Source organism: Solanum stenotomum, chromosome 10, assembly GCF_019186545.1.
Source record: "Solanum stenotomum isolate F172 chromosome 10, ASM1918654v1, whole genome shotgun sequence".
Lineage (NCBI taxonomy): Eukaryota > Viridiplantae > Streptophyta > Magnoliopsida > Solanales > Solanaceae > Solanum > Solanum stenotomum.
Genome location: NC_064291.1, coordinates 46,311,702 through 46,338,888, shown reverse-complemented (window position 1 = coordinate 46,338,888; position 27,187 = coordinate 46,311,702). Strand labels below are relative to the sequence as shown.

Below are 27,187 nucleotides of genomic sequence, written 5' to 3'. Positions count from 1 at the left end.
TTTAGTTTCTTGAATGTAGAAAGAAGTACAAATTGAAAAGATACAAGTAAGAAAAGAGATTTCAATCACCTTAATGTTGAGCTCGTGTTAAGCACGGGCGTGACTCATCTAGTAGATAATACAGGATTCATATTGTTGTACTAACAATACAATATAATACAATACATTACAAAACAACATGTAAGAACCATACAAACAGAAATCAACTGTAACATTTACATACGTATTTGGCACATAAAGTGAACAAACAGATGCATCCATTGCTATTTGCCAGAACATCAGCACTAACTTGCTAATAAACATGTCCAACTCTCCAGCAACCTCTGCAGAGACAGATTAAGTTTTGAATATTTAGGAAAAAATAAAAACAGTTGACATATAGTTATCCAACAACCTCTGTAGTGTTGTTCCTGATTCAAAACTAAAGGTTTTAATGCATACCTGGTATATTGCTAGTTCATTCTTAAACCATGTCTTTGGCGTCTCTTCTTTTGCCTTGTTCGCTTCTTAGCAGCAATTTGTTGAGCAATATCTTCAGCAAAGTTCACAAACCATTTTGGTTTTTCCAGTAGGAACATGAGACCTCCCATCAACAATCCAAATATCATACCACAACCATAACCTATTACCACAGCTTGCCATGTGAACCCACTCGCAAAAAATGAATCATCATCATCATCATCATCATCATCGTGTTTAAGTGGTGAGTCATTACTGTTTCCACATTCCTTTGATAGTGGAAATCCACATAAATCAGGATTTCCACAATACGAATCATTTGGAAATGTATTGAACTGTTTCCCAAGAGGAATGCGTCCAGCCAGATGATTGTAGGAAAGGTTTAAGACCTCAAGAAATGTCAAACTTGGCAATGGATCTGGAATATCTCCAATGAGTTTGTTCCATGAGAGATCTAATTGTTCAAGCTGTTGCAACTTTGCAAATTCTGCAGGAATATGACCACGGAAGCTGTTGTGAGACAGGTTGAGTAACACAAGTGAGCTCAGATTTCCAATGGAATTTGGAATATATCCTTCAACCCTGTTGCTTGATATATCAACACTCGTCATAATTGACGTGATTCTCATATCAAACTCATTACCTTTTATCACCAAACTAAAGTGGTAAAGGTAATATATATCTCTTCGACATCCATTTTCTCTTGTACAAGGCCTGGTCGACCCTTTGTAGGAGCGAGTAATTCCTATTTTTTCTTCATCCACATCCATCATACCTCTAAAACTTTTGAAAAAATTAGATGGCAAAGTTCCAGTGAACCCATTGAAGGAAAGATCAAAGATTCGTAACTCAGGAAATGGAAACTCGGACTCCAAATCACCAATTGGACCGTGAAATAGATTCGATTTCAGAATCAGAACTTGTAGGTTTGGTAGTTTCTGCAGCCATATCGGAAACGTGTCATTTATCTTGTTGTTCCCCAAATCAAGAGCTTCCAAGCTTGTACAGTCAACCAAGGATCGCGGGACTTGTCCCCCCAATTGATTGCCATATAAACCAAGATATTTTAACCCTGTAGATAAGAATCTTGGTATCTCTCCATGCAAATTGTTCATTCGCAAGTCTAAAGCAGAAATGGAGATACTGGAGTTACCCAAACATCCCGGGATTGAACCACTGAAATTGTTCCGAGCTAAAATGAGGAATACAAGACTATACATGTCACAAAAGGATAGATGCAAAGGCCCTTGAAGAAAATTGTTCTCCAAATTAAGGTATTGTAAGTTCTCTGAGTGCCATTCTTGTTTTTCAAAGCCTGTGAGGAAGTTATGAGAGAGATCCAGCTTACCCATGCTCGTAGATAACATCGCATTGGGGATTTCACCTTTCAGCTTGTTGTATGAAAGATCAATGCTACGGTATAGTACGTATCCTAGATAACTCTTCTTGAGCACATTTGGCAATTTCCCGGTTAATTGATTGTGTTGAACATGTAAAGAAACCAATCTTGGAAGAAGGAATAACGAAGGGGATGTTGTGCCAGTGAAATAATTGAAGGACAAATCAAGTGATTGTAGGCGTTGAAATCCGCTTATATTAGAGGGAAGTGAACCAGTTAGTAAATTGTTTTGCAACTCTAAATTCACAAGGCGAGTCAAGGTTGCAATTGAACAGGGAAATGAACCAGTGAAATTGTTAGTGTCAAAAACTAAAGCAGATAGCTCTGAAAAGTTGGCAAAGATGTCTGGAATCGAGCCTTCAAAATAATTGGAAGAGAGAGATAAGTAGTTAAGTTTGTTCAACTTTCCGATAGTTGAGGGAACATTTCCAGTGAAGCTGTTATCTGGAATTGTCAACTGTGTGATTGCAGTGAGATTGTCAATGTATTCTCGAATTGAGCCTCGAAGATAGTTTGAAGAGAGATCTAAACGAACGAGTTTGTTTAACTTTGAGATAGTTGAGGGAACATTACCAATGAAGTCGTTTTCTGAAAGTATCAACTCTCTGATTGCACTGAGATTGCCAATGGATTCTGGAATCGCGCCTGATAAATGACAACTCTGGAGATTCAAATACCAAAGAGAATGGAGATTACCAATTGAATCAGGTACCTTCCCAGAAATACCAGTATAAAAGAAGTCCAACTCTAAAATACTTTTACTGGAACTCCGATTAAAATTTGGCAAAGAGCCTGTTAGTAAAGGATTCTGTCCAAATCTCAGCACTTGCAAGTTTGGTAAATGAAATATCTGAAACTCACTTATGTTCCCAAACATGCCGGTGCTTTCAAGACTTAAGTACCTAAGCGAAGAAGAAACATTCTTAGGTAACTCAAATGATGCATTCGCGTTGTCAAGTAACAGTACCTCCAAATTGGTCAAGTCTTGAAGCAAACTTCTGAAGGTTTTTCGATCAAGTTTGAGTTCAGTGTAATACGAGGAGAGGTCAAGTGAAACCAATTTAGACAAGTTGGATAATGCTTGTGGTATCTGCTTCTCCCCTATCATATGTACTGAATACGAAAGATTGAGATATGTCAAACTTTCGAGTTCACTAATGCTATCCCCAAGTGGAAAGTTACTCAACTTGTTGAAAGCAAGGTTGAGTCTTTGCAGATGACTAAGTTTTGTGAGGCTGCTGTTAGCATTAATGGTTCCGTTAAGAAAGATCGAGTCCTATAACATGACCCGTAAATCCATGACAAGTAACACCATCCCATTGACAACAATCTCCTGTAACATTCCAAGACAAAGTCTTAGCTCGGGCCTCATAGTCACAGTCATAACCACTAAGATCACCTGTGAGGCCTTGCTGAAATTGAAGCAAATAAAAAGCTTCATCGCGGGCACAGAGATGTTGCCCAGCATATGTAAGCTGAGATTGATGGACAAAAAGTATAAAATGTGAATAGAAGCAGAAAGCTATTAGCAACTTTTGGTACTCCATTGAATATATCTAACTAGCTAGGAACTTGTACCCCATATATTTATATACATACAGTGTGATCAATAATGCGTTATTATCAATCAACACAAAAGCTCCTAAGTCACACAACTTTACTACCAGTCTACCACTAATACTATTTTAATTTTTTTCAAATGTGTACTTATCTTTCTAAAAAGAAAATTCCCAACTCGTTTAACAACCATAGAAAAAGTTTCTTCCAATGAAATTACACAGTAGTAGCAAAGAATAGGTGCAACTAGGAGTATCAAACGGACCTTCAGGGGTGGTCAAGTGGTTTGGGCTTGGGACTTCCATGTTGGAGGTCTCAAGTTCGAAACCCCTTGCAGTGAAAGCAAGGGGTTTGCCTTCTGGGTCGAGCTCGTCGCACCGGGCTTGTCTAGGGTTACCTCTCCTATGTGGTTTGCGAGCTATTGCATAGGAGCAGGGGTTTACCCTGTGCGCACCCAAAGGATAGCGGCTGCGGGTTTCCCTTGTCATAAAAAAAAAACTAGGAGTATCAAACGGACAGATTGGGCTGAACTTGGGCTAAAGCGGATTATTGAAATGAGCTAAAAACTAAGTCATAACCTAACCTATACGACTCTTACTAAATTTAAAATTGAAATATACATGTGGTACGTTACAAAATGAGTTATTGTTCTGCCTCACGCAACTGAGAAACATAACACAAGCAAAATGCTACTCTCTTTGTTTGTCTGGTTTTAACTTTGTACGGAATTTTAAAAAATAAAGAAGACTTTTAAATTTTATGGTCTTAAACTCAAGATAAGTAGAATATATCAAAATGTCTTTTAATTTTGTAATTTTAAATATGTCACGTGGAAAGTTAAAACTAGAGAGTTGATAAAAGAGGAAACAGATATTCTTTTTTAAACGGACTTAAAAAAATAAGACAAACAAATTGAAACGAACCGCCGATAATAGGTCATATGACTTTGATGGCAAACCTTTTCTGTTAGATTATTACAATATAATACAATTACAAGTTCATAGCCAGTCAAGCCATTAATAAGTAATGGTATTTTGCTGGGTTCAATGCTTGTATATGTATAATAAAAGTTTATTAAATCTTTATAAATAATATTGGAATGTGAATTTAATTATTATTGTATATTAACTTGAGGTTGTTATACAAACTCATAAACTTCAAAACTTGGATTCACCTCTGCTAATAACTACCATTGTTTCTACAAATTAAAATTAGTGTGGATGCCACATCAAGGTGCAGAAAATAAGAAAATACGAAACACATAATCATATACTAGAACAATAGACGATAATACATCATAGAAACTATACACTAACTATGCATTATGATACACTCAAAAAGTTGAATATAGCTTAACTATACATGTGATTTTATTGCGACTAATTTTACTTCTTTTTATTTAATTTCAACCAACTCAAAATCTCCTCTAAACAATCTCAAATTTTAGATATGAAATCCTCTCAATGTTTTGATTCTTTTGATATATAATTCGCTTGAAACGATTCATATATGTGATACATAAAAAATTTAAATCAAGTTTTGAAACTTTAATGGCTAAAGTGGAAGGAAGAAGTAGAAGCGTTATGGCTGAATGGCCAGTTCGAATAATTTTAACAAAGTTGGACCAATTTTCTTGTAAATAGGATGGTCGAGTGGCCAATTCCCATAATTATCCCAACTTTATAGCGTGATAATTAGGGGCATGCATCGGTCGGTTAAATTTAGTTTTATGTATTATCGATTCAGTTTATCGATTTTCAATTTTGAATATGCTAAATTAATAAGATATTTTTTATCGATTTTTTAATCGTTAACGATTCGATTTTTGGTTTTTTCAATAAAAAAATGCTCATAAAATAAATATATGACTTCTCACTTCTCTCATAATTTGGCGCAATACAGTGAAATAAGCAAATCTGTAAATGTTTTGATATAGTGAAACAAGAAAGATAGTAATATTTAATTTTGATATAGTGAAACAAGAAAGATAGTAATATTTAATCATGTAGATGGTAGTAGAGTACTGGTATAGTGTCTAGTTATGTTAAATTGCTAATATGTAGTATTTATGAAAGGTAAAGTAGGAAATTACTACCGTCTTAATGGGTTATCAGTTTACCCAATAACCTAATAGTAAAAACCAAAATCGAACCGATAACCCAATAAAAAAAATATAAAATCATTAAAAATTTGTTAACCCAATAACATCTTTTCGGTTCATTTTTTACACACCCCTGATGATAATTACGATCCTAAACATTTCAATCAATTAATTTACGAAGTGTATAGATTGTGTATAATTTTTACTAAATATATTAATTTAATGTATATGTTAGTATACATGTTATATTGATTAACTAGTTGGTCAAACGGTATATATCCATACTTTCCTCTTTATATTTAGCTTGGCGTAATTATTATTTTGTTTTTTTGGTAACTTACACTTAACACTTAAAACATATATACCTCATTTATATTTTATATTTCATGTACTATGAAAATCCTAAACAACTAGAATGACTTTGTTGGGGTATGCCCTATAGTATAAGCAATAATTAAGCACGTTGGTTTTGATCTTTAAATTTATTCAAGCAATTTTTATTTTATTATTCAACCGTAACTTATGACAACATACAATTATTGAGAATACTATAAATTTGAGAATTCCCTATAATAGATCTTTGAATGTTCAGTAACAATATAAAATTACTACCACTAGGTAGTGAAAAGAAAAATGCCACCTTAATTACCTTCTGGATTAATTAATTGGAAAAAAAATTATACGACTTTTACCAGCAATTGAAAACCATTTAAGTCAAAACTCAAACCCACATTAAAAGAGAGAATAAGATGAAACTAACATGCTATTGAAAACCATTCAAGTCGAAAAGTATCCTACTGGATTTATAATGTAATACCTACAATGGATCAAAATACTAGGTGTTCGTTCTTCTGCGGCAAGGTTTCAAACCCGTGTCCATGAGTCTAGCGTGCTGCGCTCACCAGAGCTCTTGGGGATATAATGCAAGAGAAGTGGCGACTCTTACTGAAATGATGCAACCATATCTTTGAAGTGAGCAAGGAGAACGTCAACTGTCATGGCTTGATGATCAGGTTTGTCTCTCACTCGAACACTCACCTAGAATCATTTTCACATATAGAATACCAGATTTTTCAGCAAAAATAAAAGCAGTAAAACTTGGCAACAAGATTTAAAATGAGAAGACAAGAAATCATATGGAGGAAATGCATGAACCCAGGAAACTGACAACCAGAAACATCACTAAGCAGAATATTTGGAATGAGAACCAAAAGTTGATGTGCACCCCCATCAAATCAGCAAAATAAGATATATATTTTTTTCCAAACAAATCAATCACCAGCTCAGCAGAAACACCTTGCCTAGTAAAGTCAGAATTATCCAGCCATAGGTGATCTGATTGGCTACTAAATCTATCAAATAGTTTTGAGATTCTCAAAGCTCCTTCATGTGAATGTTATAATGGGACTGATCTTTTGGTGGGAAATATTCAGTTTGCAACTACTTTCAATTGTTTAGCTGCTACTGAAGACACCATCTAGGTGACATCATAAGAGAATTTGTTCCTAAAACATCTCTGTTACCAGGGCAACTGTAAGAGAATTTGTCAATGAACCTCCACAAATCATGCTGGAAGCCCTTTTCTTTCTAGTTCTTCAAACGGGGTGGGATAGAGACAAATCAGTAATTAGTAGAAAGTTTAGCATAAGATACATCTTTGTCAATAATAGGAGTTGGAAGAAGAGGAACAAGAAGAAATCAAACAAGTGAGTAGGGGTGTTCATNAAATCAGTAATTAGTAGAAAGTTTAGCATAAGATACATCTTTGTCAATAATAGGAGTTGGAAGAAGAGGAACAAGAAGAAATCAAACAAGTGAGCCACAAAATATCTCGATCAATACAAAACAGTACATACAAGAAGTTTATTATCAGCCAGAACCTATTCTTGACAAAGATTATTTCAGAACCTTAGAGAGCTGATGGAGCTGGATCAAAGTGATACGGAATTTTTTCTTAGTTTGTTCAGTTGCACATTTTAAAAAGAAATATAGCAATGCATGCTGTGGGGATAAAGCAGTGAAGGTTGGGGGGAAATAAAATACCTGCCCACTAGTGGCTTCAGCTTCTCCAACAACCAGAATATAGTTATATTGTGCCACTTGAGCCTCTCGTACCTGCATATACATTAAAAGCCACAAGCAATTGTTTAACAGACCAACAGAAGGTTTCAATTTGAGATTGAACTTGTATTGCTTGAGAGAAAAATTTATCAAATCATCAAGTGTGTAGCTTCAAAAACTGAAAGCATTACATAATACCATTTTCAATCATGTGCTCTTCAGAGTACAAGAGCAGATATATGAAAGATTTCAGGTTTTACCAATTATTTTGTGGACGGATGTTACATCCTCTTTTCCTATTTTTCAGTCCACTAATTAATTTGTTTGGTTGCTTTATGAAGCCAGATGTTGCTCAACTAATTCAAGAAAATGTCAGTCCTTTTTTTACTTAATAAATAGACTGACTTTCTCTTGAATTTGTTTAAGCAACATCTGGCTTCAAGAGAATGGCAATCTATGCCAATCCTTTGTATGTTGGTATCCAGTCACAAAGTAGGTAACCACAATTGACATATGTTGATATATTAATACAACCTCAACAGAATGGCGTACAAACCATAATGGTTACAGTTAGAAGGATTTAATCTCTTATGCCATGGACTAAATGGTAAAATGACCTAAACTATGTCACACTGCATAGGTGAGTTTTCACAAGGATAAAGGTTGATCAACTTTAATGGAAAAATTGATAAATTTGTTCATTGCTGAAATGAACATAAATCTGTAGGGCACTATGACCTTTTCCCCATGACCAAGTATATGATCATATTGACCATCCTAATGATTTCAATAGTGCTCTGCACAGATTGGTGAACGAGAGGTTAAGTGACAAAACTGGTGGACCCTTATTGATCATAACTTGCCAGGTCTTATGGAGTACCTATTACAAATGATCCTTCTGTAAAATAAACTTCCCAGAAAACAGAGAAACTCCATGTACTTGGTCCTTGGACCTAAATGTTACTGTATACTAGTGACCCTCATAATGCAAACCAATCATGAATTTTACATGACAAACTACAATAAGAATCTAACCTTTTTCTGGATTGTCCTGTCACTTGTATCAACATCAACGTAATAACCAGCATCATGTATCTGCTCCCGGAGCTGAATAAAAGAAGAGCAACAGGTTAAAGCAATTTTCATAATGGATTAAGTACACAAAAAATTATTCACGAAAGGATATTTGGTAAATAAACTCAGCATAGTTATATTTTATCAATCGGCAATTGACTTTTTTATATTATGTCCCTTTTTTGCCTTGACGTACCCCTATTGCAACGCATCCCTATTGCAACGCATGACATGGGTGAAGGTGTTTCACGCGGTGGATTCTTCAAAATAGACTTAAATCAACAAAAAAACACGTGGCCTTATTAAAAAAACTATATGTGCCTTTCAGGATACATACGCAGTGATCATGAGTTGTTGGGGCTCCAACAGTCCTCCACAACATACAACTCTTTATCTTCCTGTCGAGGAAGTTGGCAAGATATGGGAGCTGAGCCAAAAAGCTACCCTTCCCTATCAACTGTCCAACTTCTCTACTCAGCATCTTCAATAATACATGTATGCAGGTTCTACCAACTCTGTGATTCAAAGCACTTCACAATCACTCTTCATGATTTGAAGACAACACCAACAGTGCAATTGTAGTGCCAACAAAAAAGTCCTATAATTTTTTTCTCAAAATCTGTAACTGCACAATTTACAGCACTTCAAAATCCTGCTTCATGCTTTGAAGCCAACACCAACAGTGCAATTGCAGATGCCAACACAAAATCCTATATTGTGTTTTTTACCCCTCAAAAAGTCTATCTGTACAACCATGTTACTGTGGTTGAGAAACTACATACATCCAGCCTACTTATTAACTAACAAATTGATGTTTAAATCTACAAGTATCAACAATAAATTTCTATTGCTGTACTTGTGTTGTTCCTTCTTGGTACTTTTAATTAGTAAAACAACATACCTAGTTATTAAAAAAAAGAAAAAAAGGCATCAACTAATGACACTACTTGCTGTAAAGAACGAATAGAAATAAGAGAAGAAAAACTAAAGCTAACTACCATGAGTACCCTTTGAGTCGAATAAAAAGAATGAGACATACCCAACAGTAATAACATTACACGAAAATAAAAAATATCTAAGGAATATCATCCAATCAGATGCACAGACAGGATTTAGAGAAGGGAGTCTTTTAATAGTTAAACCATTAATACATCAATAGGATAAAGTACGTAAATGTAACTAACCTTAAGTGCATATGACTGCGATTTATCGGAAACAGGGCAGACCATAGCTTGACGTGGACTAAGCCAGAAAGGCCATTTCCCTTTGAAATGCTCCAAAAGAATAGCGAACATACGCTCAACTGACCCAAGGATCGCTCTATGTATCATAACTGGTCTCTCTCTCTTACTTTCATCTTCTGCTGAGTATGATAGGTTGAAACGTTGAGGGAGTTGGAAATCAAGCTGAAAAACACAGCATTCAGATGATACTTCCAACATGGTACAAAAGAACATGCAGAAAAACTTTAAGGAAGGTGAATTTCAAAGGTAAAGAATGATATTGTTTGTGAAAATGAACCAAGGAGAATAAGAACAAATATGACCTGCAATGTCGCACACTGGAATTTCCTCTTCATTGCATCAGAAACACTTATATCAATTTTTGGGCCATAAAATGCTCCGTCTCCTTCATTGATCTAATTGAATGGGATTCTTTAAGTAAAAGGCATGATAAAAGCAATTAAGAAAACGAAATAACCAAAAAAACACTGATACATGGGGACTACCTCAATTTTTTTTCCATATATAAACAGGAAAATTGCAAGAGGGGCAACCCCCAACCCTCACTTTTTCTGTCAGGTAATGCGAAAAAGGTACTCCCTACATCTCATTTTATATGAAAACATTTGATTGTGCAAGGAGTCTAAGATATTAGCTTAAATAGTATTAACGTAAACACAAGTTAAATTAGAATTCCTAATAGTAGAAATGTAGAATGGTGCCAGTATTAAGAGATCTGACGTAATTTTTAATGAAGATTTTCTAAAAAAGAAAATTGATGAAGTGATTCGACACATAAATTGGGATGAATAAAAATAAAAGCACCAAAAATACGAGTAAAACCATTGTTTTTTAATCGGCAAAAAGGGAGTACAGTCATTATAGATGTAGTCCGACAGTCTGACAACTTTACATTTTAAAATCCAACAAAATTGGTAGCAAACCTCCCAGGGCTTCCCATGCTCGTTCAATGCTTCAGAAAGAGCAGCTTCAGCCTTTACCCAAGTTTCTATGTCTCCGAGATATTTTTCAGGCCTCTGCAAGTCAGAAATATGTGTTGGTATACATGGAAAGAGAATGTACGCATGTGGAAAATGTGAAAAACATTCACAACATAAATGTTCCATACTAAGGGTGTATCTGTAATGACTATTAAAATAATAAATGCATGTAGTATCAATATCAGCTGAGATCGCGTATAACGAATTTGAAGGATAATGGAATAGATAAAGTAGTACCGTTGATAACTTCAGGTCAAAAGTGAAACCAAATATCTTATACACATAGCTGATGAACTCTAAGACACCCTTAACTTCATCCTTAATCTGCAACATGAAGAACTTAGGTTAAACNTAATGGAATAGATAAAGTAGTACCGTTGATAACTTCAGGTCAAAAGTGAAACCAAATATCTTATACACACAGCTGATGAACTCTAAGACACCCTTGACTTCATCCTTAATCTGCAACATGAAGAACTTAGGTTAAACTAGTTTCCAAATAATGTTATATGTTAACTGCACATAATCATAAATCTTAACAAACCTGTGACTCTCTGCAAAAGATGTGTGCATCATCCTGCAAAGGAATAGGGTTATAAAAAAAGGTTGTTTTAGCACAACAGAGCTATTAAGATGTTTTGTAGAAAAAGATTCTACAGGTGGAAGTTCCTTGGCAATAGACTATCCCAGATATGAAAAAACAAATAAATATAACCGCCAATTGAACAATGTGAAAAACAAAATGGAATAAAAGGACCTAAGAGCCTATAGGTTGCTTCTTATGTAGGAAGAAACATGGAAAATTCATATCAAACAAATAACTAATGCTCCTTGAGGAAAACACTAGCATGATCATCCATAAAAGATGAAAAGGAAACAAAAAAGGTGATACCTGCTGAAATCTCCTGACACGTGTTAAGCCAGTAAGTGCACCACTGGCCTCATTCCTGTGCAGAACCCCAAAGTCAGCCAGACGAAGTGGTAGCTCTGCATTGTTGGACAGATGGTTAATGTGTTGCTTGCAGTGGCAATGGCATCAATGAGATAGATAGAGGCACTATAAAGACGAAACTAAATTCGGGTATGGTGCAGCAGACTGCTAAAGGCTGGTACTAATAATGAGAAGATCTTGGACTTTATGAAAAGACTATTTGCAGTGAACATGTTGCATGTCAAACAATCTTCCTTTTAGATAACAAATCTCCATCAAATTTCATCCCTCAACAAGGTGCACTGCGTTGAGCTTCTTCGTAATTTGACCAACTGATGTTAGAATAATACCAACAACAATATACCTGGTGTAATCCCACAACTGGGGTATAGAGAGGGTAGAGTGTACGCAGACCTTACCTCTACCTCGTGGAGGTAGAGAGGTTGTTTTCAAAAGACCCTATTACCACTAACATTTCGTCGTCAAGTGTCCTTAATGTTTTATTGATCAAGTAATAAAATTTTATAAATAAGGGAAGGAAAACATCCGCATACAAGAAGTATACAAAGTGTCCGCTATGTTATCAAAAGACCCTAGTACCACTAACATTTCGTCGTCAAGTGTCCTCTATGTTTTATTGATCAAGTAATAAAATTTTATAAATAAGGGAAGGAAAACATCCGCATACAATAAGTATACAAGTGTCCTCTATGTTATCATAAAAATCTCATATCATGCATGATTAGTTTCAAGAAATTGCATGCAAGACCAATACTACAACTAAAGCGTGCAAGTAAAGCAAGAAAAGAGGAAAGTAACTGCTGGGTGGAGCAAAGTAACTATTGGAAAATCTCACCCCTGTAGGAGCGAACCCTGTGATCAAATATTAAACAATGACCTGGGCAGTTCATTGGCTTCAGCCCAAATTCTTGCTTTTCAATCTGCAGGTCAAAGAAGCAAGAACCATTTTACTTAGGAAAGCATCTAGCTGAAATTAGCGGCCAGAGGCACCACTTCTTGCAAGACAAGATACTATAACCCTAGCTAGAAAAAGTGCAAATTTTAATGTGAACAGCATTGTCCAACAAAAAGAAAGGAAGACTAAAAACAACATAAATCTAGCTTGTTTTTCAGAACTAAATATCTCAAATAAATGAAGGTTCATCTTATTTCTACTAATTATCTGGCATTTCTATCCTAGTTGAATAACCTGCAAGTCAATTTTTTTTTTTTTGATTTGCACCGGGTGTCCGAGTCTCTTTTGAGCCCCGACTAATCCCGGGGGTGCACAGGCCCTCGGCNCCCTAGCTAGAAAAAGTGCAAATTTTAATGTGAACAGCATTGTCCAACAAAAAGAAAGGAAGACTAAAAACAACATAAATCTAGCTTGTTTTTCAGAACTAAATATCTCAAATAAATGAAGGTTCATCTTATCTCTACTAATTATCTGGCATTTCTATCCTAGTTGAATAACCTGCAAGTCAATTTATGAGCAAATCTGATTGTATCTTTTTATTTCTTTTTGGTGTAAATTGAATGAGTAAATGATTAGGAACTCCAATTACAGTTCTTGGAAGCTTTTGTATATGCTAGTCTTGGGGCTCCTCCTTTTCTTTCCTTTTTTCTGTTCTCTTTTGGATGTAATGACAGCACTTTCTTAGTGCTGATTTTGACATCAATAATATTAACCCTTCAGAAAAGAACATGCATACTAGAAATTTAGTGAAACATGAAACATAAAGAACATAATGTTTAAGCTTATCCAGAACAAATATATTAAATCAGCTTTAAATATAAGTTTTAGTTTGGAAACCACATTTATAACAACGTATTTCACAGTCATATGTCTTAATCCTGTACCAGTTCATCTTTTGACTAAACTGCTCACTAAGTTGGGACCAATAAATGCAAATTTATTTTAATAAATTTGCGGAAGTGTCCTTTCACCTTGCAAATACTTCTCCATCTTATAGCACTTAAATTGATCCATCATACGCTGACAAAATATCTGGAGGTTTTACCCCTGTTTTTTTTTTTAATAAGTAATTTTCCCCTCATTTCTTCATATTATAACTATGATTCCAAATTTCACTAATAGGAACCCTTCTCCAAAATCCTTCCCCAAAAAATAAGGATGCCTATTCTTTCTCTTATATGAGTGTTTTTCATGACCGAGAAATTTGTTTGGAGCCAACCCTCTGATATGAGTGTTAGTAGGATTATTTAACTCCAATTACTTGACCAGAACCGAACTTCAGAGTTATATGCTGTTCATAAATTTTACGGCTGATTTGTATAAATAAGGGAATTGCTTCTCTTGCGGGAAATAATTACTCCTTTCAAAAATGTAATAGCCACCCGGAGAGTGCAATGACTGAGTAAGGCAACCATCTGCAGTATGCATCTCCGTACACTATCTACATTTGAAAAGGACTTCCTTTACATTGCGTCTTTACAACAAAGTCTAAGAGAGATATACATATGTGCTTCGAGTTACAACAATTTTCCTTTTTTGCCTTTATAATAAAATACTCCAGGCAGCTGATAAGCTCAAGTGGGGACACCAGAAAGGAGTTTATACAGTCAAGGAAGGGTATCAACAATTGTGCTCTAGAAACCCTGTGATAGATAACTGGCCCTGGAAACTCATTTGGAGGACCAAGCTACCACCTAAGGTAGTTTTTTTTCACCTGGACAGCTCTATATGAGGCATGTCTCACCCAAGACAACCAAAAAAAAAAAAAAAAAAGTCCAGTTCCCAAACAGATGCTATATGTGCAAAAAAGAGGCAGAAACCCTCAGACACCTTCTTCTTCATTGTGAGGTGGCCTCAGAATTATGGAGCATGTTTTTTTGTCTCTCTGGCATCAATTGGACCACACCCCTCACAGTTAAGGATGCATATGAGAGTTGGAGCCTATAGAAAGTTGACAAAGCCATCAAGAAGATCTGGATTATGATACCTGCTTGTATTTTTTGGTGTATTTGGTTAGAGAGGAACAAGAGATGTTTTGATGGAGAGTCAACTGCTTTAGGCATTTTGAAGAGTAGGTGCATTGCAAATTTGTTTAGTTGGTCCAACTTGTATCCTGCTGTTAATGCAGAACAACTTAAGGATTTTACTAACTTATTAGTTCTGGCTTAGATAGTTTGTATAGTTAGCCAGAGATTTTTTTGTAAGCTCAAATGCCATATCTTGTAAATCTTGCATCTTATTGATGCTGTTATTAATACCACTTATCTTATAAAAAAAAAAATACTCCTAGAAGAATCTATATTCCAGAAATTAGAGGTTTTAAGAAAATGAAAAACTAATTCAGATACACCATAATTAATATCAGAGCTGCTTATTAGTGCAGTCAAATTTACCTCAAACACAAACATGTTCTCCTTATAATTTGCAGCATGACCAGAAGTTTCCCATAACTGCATATTGTACATATTTGGACTCCAAACCTGCATGGATCATGTATCAAGACAAGCACTCATAAACAGAATAGCACATAATTCTCTTGATTGTTTTTTATCCCTGAACCAGGAAAGGTAACAGGATTAAGCTTCAATGGTTCAACCTTTTGTCCTTGATAATATAGATCAATATATGGATTTTTGGGAGTCGCTAGGGAGATGTTGTAATTAACTGTATGGATATTCCCAGCAGTTTTTTGTATCTTTTGGTGTTGGTACCTTCTTGGTACTTAGTCAATAAACCTTTATCTTATTTAAAAAAAAATGGTTCAACCTTTTGCCTGAGGAGTGAGAGCAAGGGATAAAGAGAAAAAGCAGAGAAAATTCATAGTCCAAGACGAAAAAAGAGGAAGACAAGTTAGACATAATATCTAATCATAAGAAGCAGACACCACATGAATTGTTGCATCGACACGGGACGCAGGTCAGACACAACTTCCCTTCTGTTTGATTTAATCTCTTTAGTACATGTGTGTTCTCTGATTACAAGTCTCCCTTGATCGAGTAAGGGGTGTCTGATGTTGAGACAGCAACTACACCTAATCTTTGACAAGAATATTGGAGTCAGTTAACAAGATTTTAAATGGTGTCATCTTTACTTAGCCAACTTAGCCAGATTAATCTCGTTCAAGCTAAAGTTGACTCTTTAATTTGGAAAAGGGATGCCAAGGGTCTATTCAAGGTTAGAACATGCTAGAAGCAATTAAGGAATCCAACTGGTAGCTGCCATCTGGTGGATCGTCTGGAAAGAAAGGAACACAAGAATTTTTTAGAGCAAAAAGAAATTTGTTATCAGCATTAACAACAGATGCATTTCTTTAATGTTTATTGGGAGGCCATGATAGACTTTTTGAGCTCATTACACAACTTGTAATGAGCCTTTTCTATGTATACTTTGCAGCAGTTTGCTTCTCTTTAATACAAAACTTTCACCAATCAAAGAAAATAAATTAAGGTCCAACACACTGCCAAAACTTCCAATCACCCACCTTAGGAACACTGTAAAATAGAGAATACAAAGTTGAACTCAAAAAACAACCATCATTCTTACTCAAAGTCTAATCAAAGAAGAAAAGCACCTGGTTTGATGAATAAAGGAATTGGCTCCACCATTATAGTACCCCTAATTAGTCTTTTTCTTTCCTCAAAGTTACAATGTTCTCTTTCGGTCTATGACTGTTCTGCTCATTCACTGAATTTGTTCCGTGCTACAGGCTGCTTTTATCCTACATCTCTCATTTATATTTTAATCCCTGCACAATAGACTTATTTCCCATATATTTTATTTGGTACTTAATGCTATTTAGGATGCAGAACTAAGAATTATGGGACTCTTGCACCCTTTTAATTTTGCATTTTATAGCTATAGATACTTCTGCAAAACTAATCCTCCAGCTTCATATTCTTTTGAACTTGGTAACTTTGTATTATATCACAAAACAGTACATGGGTCGTACTGTAACCTTATATACAAGTGTACTCCTGATTTCACTTCTCTACGTCTAAATTGAGTCTAACACATCAATAATAGAGACAGTGTCATTACTAAAAGGGTGTATCTGTGTCATTTCCGTCTTCATCTTAAAAGTATAGTGTCTTTGTGTTCATGATTACGTCTCCATATCCTTGCTATTTTGATCTAGTCTAAAGACGTAATTGATTGTCAATGAAGAATTTTAAGGCACCACATGCTGATCTCTTTCGACAAGAGGGCAAAAAGGATTTAGTCCCACTAAATAATGAGGAGTGCACTATCCATATCAAATGAAATCAAGAAACAAATGTTGTTTTAGAAAGCAGACAGTTTCGGCAATTGTCCAGGCTGAACTCCAACCAGTCAATAGTCCCAGCAGTTCAAACTAAACTTACATTGGTTCCACTGGAGTTCAAATAGTCCTTCCAACTAATAAATTTAAGCACAAAGCTAGTTACCTCCTCGTAGCCTCTCTTCCAATACTGACTCCGTATGAACTCCAGCAATTTGTTGCAAATTCGAGCACCATGTGGAAGAAAGAAACAACTTCCAGGGCTGGAATGCACAATTCACATTTAAATATTATGAAATATTTCACCTAAGTGGGAATTACAAGGCACACCTTCTTACATTTTTTTTATAACAAGGTAAAATAATTTGAAGGCATACCTTAATGGATGAAAGAAGAAAAGCTCCTGCTTCTTAGTCAGCTCTCTGTGATCGTATTTCTTTGCTTCCTCCAGCATCGCTAGATATTCCTATAACAGAAATTATTTTACTAAAAAGTCCTCACTGGAAACAGTACTTTGACCTTCTCTCAGGAGTCAGGATAACAGAAATACTCTACCTTTTGCTTTTACTGATAAATAAAATATTATTTCATTAATTCATCAAGCTAGCACCCAAATAACGTACAATGACATGTGGGCTACGCTTCATCTCCTACCAACCTCACTAAACATAGATACTTTTAAAGGTAATTGTAAGAGTTTTTGGCTAAAAACATCCCTCAAATATACTCTAAATTTAAACAACATCCCTCTACTACCATAGTGACCAAAAAACATCCCTTGACTATCCTAAAAATGGTCAGATTCACCCTTTCATATTTTTTTCTTGATAGAAACTAAAGGTTAAACTCATTTCCTTTTATGTAAAAGAAGCTAGAATTAACTATGGATAAACATGTGGTGTTTTTCACATATTAAAGTTACAATTCTTCTCATGTCAATATGATGAAAATTACATAGTAAAATATTTATAAAAAGTTCACATAATTTGAATCTTAAAAGCGAAAAGCATCACATAAATTGGAACAAAAAGAGTATTTTTTTTAATGTAATATCTAAATATGTTACTTTCATATTTTTAAAAAAACAGTCCCTAGTGTTTATCAAATTTACACAAAAAATAAAATAAAAATAGACTACCTTCACACTTCAAATTTCCTCATTTGTCTAGGAAAGAAAGAAAAAATTATACATTTTTTTCTTACAATATTTTGTTGCGTATCTGATCAGTAATTATATAGGGGGGAAAATAATTTACTCGAAATATTTTACTCACTTTTTACGGGAACATCGTGGCTGCTACTGTGAAGTTGAGGATGAAAACCTCTCTTCCTAGCTCATTCAGTTTGGTTAGGATTGTCTATTACTAATTATAAGCTAAGAGAAGAATGTGAGCAAACAAAATGGGGGATTTCTGGATTGATCAATCGTTAGTTTTTTAACAAAAACTAATTGAAGGATGAATCTTGCCATATTTTAGATAATTGAGGGATGTTTTTCGTTCATTGTGATAGTGCAAGGATGTGGTTTAAACATAGAGTATAGTTAAGGGATGTTTTTGAGTATACTCGTAATTGTAATGCAATCACAACTCACAAGAAGTGACGCCAGATACACATTGATGGATTCAGCTTTGCAACATCAGATACTTTTAAAAAGAATAAAGCAATTCCAAAGATTATCACCCTGAAATAATTGAGAGCTAAACCATCTCAAACATTATAAGGGATTATTTCCTCTTTATTCTCTATCCATTTCCTCCATTGAAGGCAGGGCAGATATCAAGCATATGAAAATTAAGTGGTCTACAGTTTCATCGTCCTTTTTTAGTAAACAAATTTTATAATTCTTTTTGTACTGGTTATTACAGAAAGGCATAGTGGCAGCTGAAGTTAAATGCAGAAACGACGTAGCCAGCTTTTGAAAGTCACCTTTAACTGTTTCTTATCTGGATAAGATATTCCATAAACTCTTTGCAAGCTTTCTCGGTCCTTGTCTCCCCTCCAATATGCTGATGAAGCCTAGAATCATTAAATTGATCAGAAAAGAGAAAATCAAATCAACACACATAAGCAGACTCCTTCTTCTAGAACATACGCAACAACGCACCTTTGTACAAGCTAGTGCTTTAACAAAAGATGTATTTGGTATATGCGGACCACGGCATAGATCAACCAAGGGACCACATCTATATACAGTGATTGTTTTGTCTTCAGGTAAATCTCTAATGATTTCAACCTAATTAAAATATAGGGGAAAATAAATTAAGATGTGAGATCACAGGAGAGAACATTTCCTGAAAATTGTTGCACAAAGAAAAGCCTGGAAGGATCAGGACTGCAAGATCACAGCAATTTAACCTTAAACCTATTATCAGAGAACATATCAAGAGCTTGTTGCCGTGAAACTTCAATGCGTTCAAAAGGCTGTTTCTCCTGAGAAATCAAGGGAAGTTAGTCGCATGCTGGAAATAATGCAGGAAAAAAATAAACAGCATACTGCAGCAACAGGAAAGAGCATTGTAGCCATTGCTAATCAGAAAAGAGAAGATAAACTAATGAGGTGCTAATTGAGTGATGATATAGATCTTTAACAGTGCCTATTATTCTTATATCTCTTACACTTTGGTACAATCTTATGGTTGCATCGCTGATGAGGTATGTATGTAGGATCATAGAAGGAAGAAGATTCATCTACCGTAAGAGAGCATATACAAAAAAGATACACATAATTGGTTGGGTGCAAAAGTCCACCACAGTATAAATAGTGATCCTGCTCTGGTGAATGTTCTATAAAAGGGTTGGAGACATCCCAACAATTAACTTAACTAAAGAATTGCTCTTAGTTCAGCAATCAGCACACAGACGGTTCTGTTTTGAATTTACTTGACAAAAGACTGGCACAAAACATATCAAATTTGTTGAAATGCACTTTCCTTTTTACCAACTTCCTAACCATATAGCACAGAAAGTAAAATCTATCACTAAGTTTATAATCACATGGAAGTCATCAATCAAAAAAAATCACATCAGAGTAACGAGAAACATAATACTCAACCAAAAACACTCAATCCCTTTTTTACAATCAATCAGAACATAGAAACTCCAAAAGACAGAACTGTGGAAGTATAAAATTCAAGAGGCAACAAGCAATTAACGTTATGGTCATTAGATCAAGGCAACTCTGACAGATAAAAGAGTAATACCAACACAGCTTTTGCTGCCTCTGCCTCAATCCCTTTAAAATGATCCTCATTTAACCCCAGATCACCGTAAAAGGCATCGTAATAGAAACCCTGCAGAGGCAGCTTAGACATGTCATAACAGATTGGAAGCAATATGAACTGAGTAAAGAATAAACTATAATGAGAGAAAGAGAGGAGGGAGCAGGTAGTGGAACAATGTTATCTTATTTAGTGTTTTTGAGAATAACAATGTTATCTAAATTTGCCTAACTCATTTCAAGGAATACGGATTTCTTAAGAAGTTAGTTCATCAATAATATGTTAGGCTCAAATGATGAAATGCCACACTAAATGATAGTACTGAGGACAGTTCCTTGGGTTTTTTTTCTTAGGATGGCTCTTTCAACCGGAAAATCAACATAGGTTATGCCTGAAGTTAATGCAGCAACTACAGATACTAAAGGTGGGATGTAGAATTGTCCCAAGGTATTTACCAGGAGATCAGCTATCAAATAAAGCGGTTAAGCAATAAGTACCAACCAAAGTTGAATTATTTTTTGGAAACTACTTAAGCTTATCATCAGCTTGCTAGCTATTTTCACTTTAATCAATTCATACAGAAGAAATGCAATAATTCTGCCAAAACTCCATCAGCCATGCAAGATAAGAAAAGGTTTCATAACATGATGTAGACCCCAAAACTAATCAATCAACTATGCCACAAAGTCATCAACTATATGAATCCTCCTCCATCTTGCTCTGTTTGGGCCCATTTCATTCCAATACTAGATAATTTTGTCTCAGATTTCAGAAAACTTCTAAACTGTGAGGGGCCGTTGGGTAGAGTGTATAAAAACAATGCTAAATAGAGTGTATTAGCAATGCATGTATTAGTTATGCTTCCATTAATTATACATGTATTATTTGAATGCGTTGTTTGGTTTGATGCATTAAAAATAGCATGCATTGCATAAAAGAAATTATTTACAAAGATACCCTCCACTATTATGGTGGAAAAGATGTAAAAAAGGTTTTGAGGGGTAATTGGGTCTTTTAGCATGTTAATGCATGCATTAAAACCATTGCATTGCTAATACNGTTGGAGAACCCATTCTCTATTTTACTCTCCAAATATAGAGAATGGAGAGTAAAATAGAGATGGGTTGGAGATGGTCTTAGTTATACATAGGTTGAAAAAGAGTACCAAACAAGGTACTAATAATACACAAAGCTAATACATGCATTATTTTTCCTACTACACTCTACCAAACGACCCCTAAAATAAACTTCAGTATTTAAAGATTAGGCAAAAGCGATACCTCTCCTCTTGTTGTACAAGGTCCAATACACAATTTGCAGCCATATTTCCTCTCCAATGACTAAGAAAACCACCAAAAACACATCAAAACTTAATAAAGAGCATAGCAAGTACTCTATTAAAAACATTTTCCAAAAATCAAATCTTGATGAAGACATAACAACAATGTGGTAGACAAAGGGCTAAAACCTCCCCAAGAATGTGCGCACTCGAGTGCCAAAACGTATCGCGACCCTCGTCACTGTCAAAAGTGAAGAGCTCGAGCTTACAGTCACTTTCCAATGGCCTCAACAAATCCCAAAGCACCCCATTCACCTTTGCTATCAAAGCATTGGAACCCAAGCTCTTCGATATCTCCTTCGCTATATCCAAAGGCGTTGTATTCCATTTCTTCCCCTCCTTCACAGTTCCATTCGGTAACTCAATCCTAATTTAACACAATCATAACCAACATTCAAAAATTTTAACTAAAAAAAAAACATTAAATATTCCCTCCGTCCAAAAAGGAATGGCAATGTTCAAAGCACTAATCTTTTGTGTATTTACAAACATACTTAACATTTTTTAACTAAAATTTGCATATTTAAAAAATAAGTAAAACTACTATAAATCACAACTTTATAGTTAAAAACTATTTTTTTTTATAGAATATGAAGAGATCATACTCGAGGCAAGTTTTTGTGCAAGTCTGCAACTAGCAATAAAGTCATACTTAAAACTAATTTTAAAATAAAAGTTAACTACAAATGAATACCATAAATCACTTCTTTGTAATCAAAAACATTTAAGGGGTCATTTGGTAGAATGTATAAAAATAATGTTAAATAGAGTATATTAGTAATGATTGCATTAGCAATGCATGTATTAGTTATGCTTGCATTACTTATACATAGATTATTTTTATGCATTGTTTAGTTTGATGTATCAAAAATAGAATGTATTGCATTAAAAAAATTATTTACAAAGATACCCTTCACTAGGTGGAAAAGATATAAAAGAGGTATTGAGGGGCAATTGGGTTTTTAATTGAGTTAATGCATGCATTAAAACCGTTGCATTGTTAATACCTAGAAATCTATGATATTAGCAATACACACCTTAATACACAATAGAATGTATAACTACTGCAAGCATTAGTTATACATAGGTTGGAAAAGAGTAGCAAACAAGGTACTAGTAATACACAAGGCTAATACATGCATTATTTTGTTTAATACACTCTACCAAACGACCCCTCCTTTTAAATTACTTTTCTGGGTGAGTTACAACATGGTTTCCTATTTTTTTAAAACAAAGTTTACATCTTTAACACATACAAAACATACTATAAATCACAACCTTTTACAGTAAATTTAATTGAGAAATTCTCGACAGAACAATCAAACTCAAGTCATTTATTTTTAAGCAGAGTGGTAATATAATAGAATAGATTATACAATTTGAGAAATAATTAGAGTTTACTTGATAGGATCAGGGGAGAGTGAAAGGCGCTGAAGGCGTTGCTGGTTTTGGATAGATACGAAGAGTGCGATACGCCTAGGAACAACAATTTCTAGATAATTTTCGTCTCTGGGGTAGGCAGTACCCATTGGAGGTTCTGCTGGCGGAGATGAGAAGAAGCGTCGGCGGAGTTAAAAGAGTTTAGACGGCAGAAGACGGCGGTTTTATACTGATTGCGGGAGCCAGACGTCGTCGTTTGAAAGCTTCGATTGGGTTGACTCAAAATTTATAGTTATTGAAAGTGTGGGGACTGTTGCGTGGTGAACAAGGGCGACTCTTGTGATTTGGTAGGGTTTTTTTTTTTTTTAATGTTAATTGGAATGAAAGTCGTATACTTATTAATAATATATTTTTTGATGCTACTATATTAGATTAGAAAATAATTACAAATATTAAATCTGAATTAATCAACTTATATAATATAATAAGTAATATTAAAATAATTTTAAATTATATATTTAAAATGATGAATTTTTAAAAAAAAGTTAAAATAGAAAATTATGATTTCAGAATGAAAATAGTATCAACAACCTATTTTAAAAAAATTATATAGCGATTAGTAGAAATGACGATTAGTGTGACGATTGGGGTGTCAATTTGAATGATGTTAGCAGAAAATGATAATTTATGTATAACGGTTAGCGATGATAATTATTGACAATAACAATCAATAATGATTATTAATGGAGTAGTCAATAGTTGCAGTCGTCGATATTATGTGGCGGATGTTGGTGAAAATATCATTATTTGAAAATAAAATAAACAAAAATGAATAGTTAAAAATTTAGGTTGAAACACGAATATTTTCCTCTCAGTAAGGAGACTCAAACTCATTTTGGTATAATTTAAACGATCTAATAATATAACATTGACATATTTTTTTAAGATACAATAATCAGACAACATCGTGTAACTTAAACAACTCTAAATTAGTTGAGGAGTCCAAAGTTTCACCATATTCAATGTATTTTTTTATTTTATTTTTTTGTATAATGAATAACTTGAAGACTCTTTGTGCCTAACTTCATTACAATATCTCAAAAACATTAAAAAAAAAAAAAAATCTTATTCGCAACATGATACTTCTCATCTACCCAACATAACATAAGGAGGAAAGCATACTTTTTATAAGTTTTTCATATAGTAAACATCGCGAGATAGTGAATAATAACTTGAGGTGTGGTAGAGTAATTATTAGTAGAAGATATTAATATAGTAATTACACGAGTAACAAAGAACAATATCATCACTTTCTCCACTTTAGGCGCAATAATATATCATGCACTTTAATATATAATTTTAACATTTAAATGCAAATAAACACCAATAATTGATAATGATATGGTGAATGATAATAAGATTGACAATATATAATTGTGGTAATTATCGGTAAAGACTAGTGATTGTTATGGTAATGTTGTTTGATGGCAACGATTGTGGAATGGTGTTTGATGATACAGGCGATTGACTATGATAATTGGTGATAAAGTGTATGTGATTGAGGATGATAGTTATGGATGATGCATAACAATATTTGATAGTGATGAACGGTGGCGACGAAAGTAATAGTAACAGTAAATGGAGTAGCAATAAAATGTCACTTTAATATAAAATTTTGAACAAACATCTTAATGATAATAAGTAGGCGTTTAACCATATGATTTGGGATCCAAATTTCAAATGTTGGCTTGAACTCAACGTTTTCTTTATGAAATATGTTTAAACAGCTCAACTTTGATTTTAAATCTTAATTTTCCCAACAAGCAGGATTTCAAATTTTAAAATATAAAACTTAATCCATTAGTTATGTTTTGTGAAAAAGAAGTCTATGCTCGACGTGGATAAGATTGTGCATACCATGTGAAGGAATTGTATTAAAGAAAAACTAGTTACTAATGTTGATTATTTGAACTAGTGAATCTTTGTAAAACTATATGTATTGAAAGTTTGTAATAACATTCAGTCGCAAATATTTATTTATAAAAAGAATACGAAAATAAATGGTTTATTAATGCGGCGCCTTTAGATATTCTGATACCTTGCTTATGTGTAAGATCCCGTACTTTTTCTATATTCTTGCATAATATGTGTGGCATTGTTTGGCATGGTTATATAAGGTGTATATGACTTGGTATCGTACATTGGAGATTAAGATTGCAAATGGGTGGCAATATCTAGGAACTAAACTAAAGTTTTAGGTCAAAGGGACCCCTCAAACAAAGTTCAAGATTAAAGAAATGGCTCGGGTAGAACTCTCCCGTTTGAAAGGTTTAAATTATCTCATATCTTGGGGATAAACCTATGAGTGTCTAATATGCTAAGAATAGTGTGTTATGAGGTATTATAATAGCACAAGGTTTGTATGTTAAGTTTTGAAGTCAAGAAAATTAGCGAAACTAAGGTAGGCAAAAGTTATCGAGGTTTCTCTAATAATATTTTCTTAACTTTGGGTCAAATGTCTTGGATGTTTTCTCCCATTATATAAAGAGTTAGAAGACCCATGACCTATCAAATCGAAGGCCGACGAGTCTAGTTTGCAACGCACAAAACCCTGTATCNTATAAAAAGAATACGAAAATAAATGGTTTATTAATGCGGCGCCTTTAGATATTCTGATACCTTGCTTATGTGTAAGATCTCGTACTTTTTCTATATTCTTGCATAATATGTGTGGCATTGTTTGGCATGGTTATATAAGGTGTATATGACTTGGTATCGTACATTGGAGATTAAGATTGCAAATGGGTGGCAATATCTAGGAACTAAACTAAAGTTTTAGGTCAAAGGGACCCCTCAAACAAAGTTCAAGATTAAAGAAATGGCTCAGGTAGAACTTCTCCCGTTTGAAAGGTTTAAATTATCTCATACCTTGGGGATAAGCCTATGAGTGTCTAATATGCTAAGAATAGTGTGTTATGAGGTATTATAATAGCACAAGGTTCATATGTTAAGTTTTGAAGTCAAGAAAATTAGCTAAACTAAGGTAGGCAAAAGTTATCGAGGTTTCTCTAATAATATTTTCTTAACTTTGGGTCAAATGTCTTGGATGTTTTCTCCCATTATATAAAGAGTTAGAAGGCCCGTGACATATCAAATCGAACGCCTACGAGCCTAGTTTGCAACGCACAAAACCCTGTATCCAACCGACATCAGAGTAAAATGTTATGAGGGTTTAACCGCGGACTGCTGGGGTAGAATCTGGGTCAGATAAAAAATGTGGTATGTCGGCTTACTCAACGTTTTAAGCCATGAAAACATTTCTTTTCACTCCATAACCAGAAATAAAGCTTAAGAGAGGGTTCTAATGGATTTCTTGCATGATAACGGTTAGTTTTTGTCAATTTCTACCATTAAAGGTTGCCCCCGTGCCTAGAAACGTGATCTTTACACGTGGCAATCGTTTTCCCCTTCTATTAGCTGCGTTTAGAGCTAGTTTTTGAAGATATAAAGTTGTTGTTGTTATTGGTGTTTCTTTAGGGTTTACACTTGGTTTGCTGAGGTAATCATCTTGGGACTCTTTTATGATTGTTTTTATGAAATTCTACGGACGTTTCGTCAAGTTGGGACCATATGGAAAATATGCCCATGTAAACTCAATTATGAATTGTTTATAGGTGCGTACCAGCTATGTATATATAGTGTTGCGAAGCTTAGGACATAAGGAACAACTTTCGTGGAGAAACTACGGGCATTCGAGAGTTCATTGGAAAGGTATGTCAAGGCTAAGCTCCGTCCCTCATTTTAGCACCACTCCTGTGAAATTCCTAAAACGTTGAATGTGATATTTTGCTATTCTCTTGCTAGAAAGACTTTCAGTGAAAGGCATTGAGATCTTAGCTGAATTATCACGATTCTATTTTTTGATATTTCACTCGTTCGGATAAATAGAGTATTTGACATCTACATGTCATTTTATCGATTTCCTTGATTATCTGCCCGCATGTATGTATTATTATTCTTCTTTAGGTGATGTGACATAAAATATCACGGGAGACCCTTATTACTTGTAACCAGCCCTCTTTTCCCACTAAAATTATTATGAAAAATCTTCAAAGTTACTCACAATCTTCAAACCTCTCAAATATAACTTAAATGTTTAAACTATTAGAACACTTGATTTTTGAAATACTTCTTTTATAAATTATCT

At 34.4% G+C, this 27,187-nt stretch overlaps 2 protein-coding genes across 3 annotated transcripts; both read right to left on the bottom strand.

The window, feature by feature from the left end:
* LOC125841842 (receptor-like protein 43) lies at window positions 1-3,120 on the bottom strand. Its single transcript, XM_049521024.1, has 2 exons — window positions 442-3,120; window positions 1-323 (listed from the first exon to the last, which is right to left on the bottom strand). Exon 1 carries the CDS (start codon window positions 2,964-2,966, stop codon window positions 453-455), a length of 2,514 nt encoding a protein of 837 aa, XP_049376981.1. The 5' UTR covers window positions 2,967-3,120; the 3' UTR covers window positions 1-323; window positions 442-452.
* Window positions 3,121-6,135: 3,015 nt separating this feature from the next.
* Window positions 6,136-23,254, bottom strand: LOC125841231 (threonine--tRNA ligase, mitochondrial 1-like). 2 transcript variants are annotated; one of them, XM_049520313.1, is made up of 20 exons: window positions 23,002-23,254; window positions 21,730-21,967; window positions 21,542-21,601; window positions 20,244-20,333; window positions 19,399-19,473; window positions 19,148-19,276; window positions 18,970-19,059; window positions 17,418-17,506; window positions 17,207-17,303; window positions 15,176-15,262; window positions 12,663-12,747; window positions 11,768-11,862; window positions 11,420-11,452; window positions 11,251-11,337; window positions 10,819-10,911; window positions 10,198-10,290; window positions 9,836-10,057; window positions 8,613-8,684; window positions 7,560-7,631; window positions 6,136-6,554 (listed from the first exon to the last, which is right to left on the bottom strand). In XM_049520313.1, the coding sequence occupies exons 1-20, from the start codon at window positions 23,127-23,129 to the stop codon at window positions 6,459-6,461; spliced, it is 2,031 nt and encodes a 676-aa protein (XP_049376270.1). In that variant the 5' UTR covers window positions 23,130-23,254; the 3' UTR covers window positions 6,136-6,458. The 2 variants fall into 2 exon arrangements, with proteins under 2 accessions (XP_049376270.1, XP_049376269.1); XM_049520312.1 differs by lacking the exon at window positions 11,251-11,337 and adding an exon at window positions 11,113-11,199.
* Between the last annotated feature and the right edge of the window lie 3,933 nt (window positions 23,255-27,187).

Coding starts and splice junctions, on each gene's coding strand:
- LOC125841842 (XM_049521024.1), bottom strand. CDS start 2,966: ATGATAGGGGAGAAGCAGATACCACAAGCATTATCCAACTTGTCTAAA.
- LOC125841231 (XM_049520313.1), bottom strand. CDS start 23,129: ATGGGTACTGCCTACCCCAGAGACGAAAATTATCTAGAAATTGTTGTT. Junction 17,507..18,969: donor CAGATAAGAAACAGTTAAAG/GTGACTTTCAAA, acceptor TTTCTGTTATAG/GAATATCTAGCGATGCTGGA. Junction 10,058..10,197: donor TCCAGTGTGCGACATTGCAG/GTCATATTTGTT, acceptor TGTGTTTTTCAG/CTTGATTTCCAACTCCCTCA.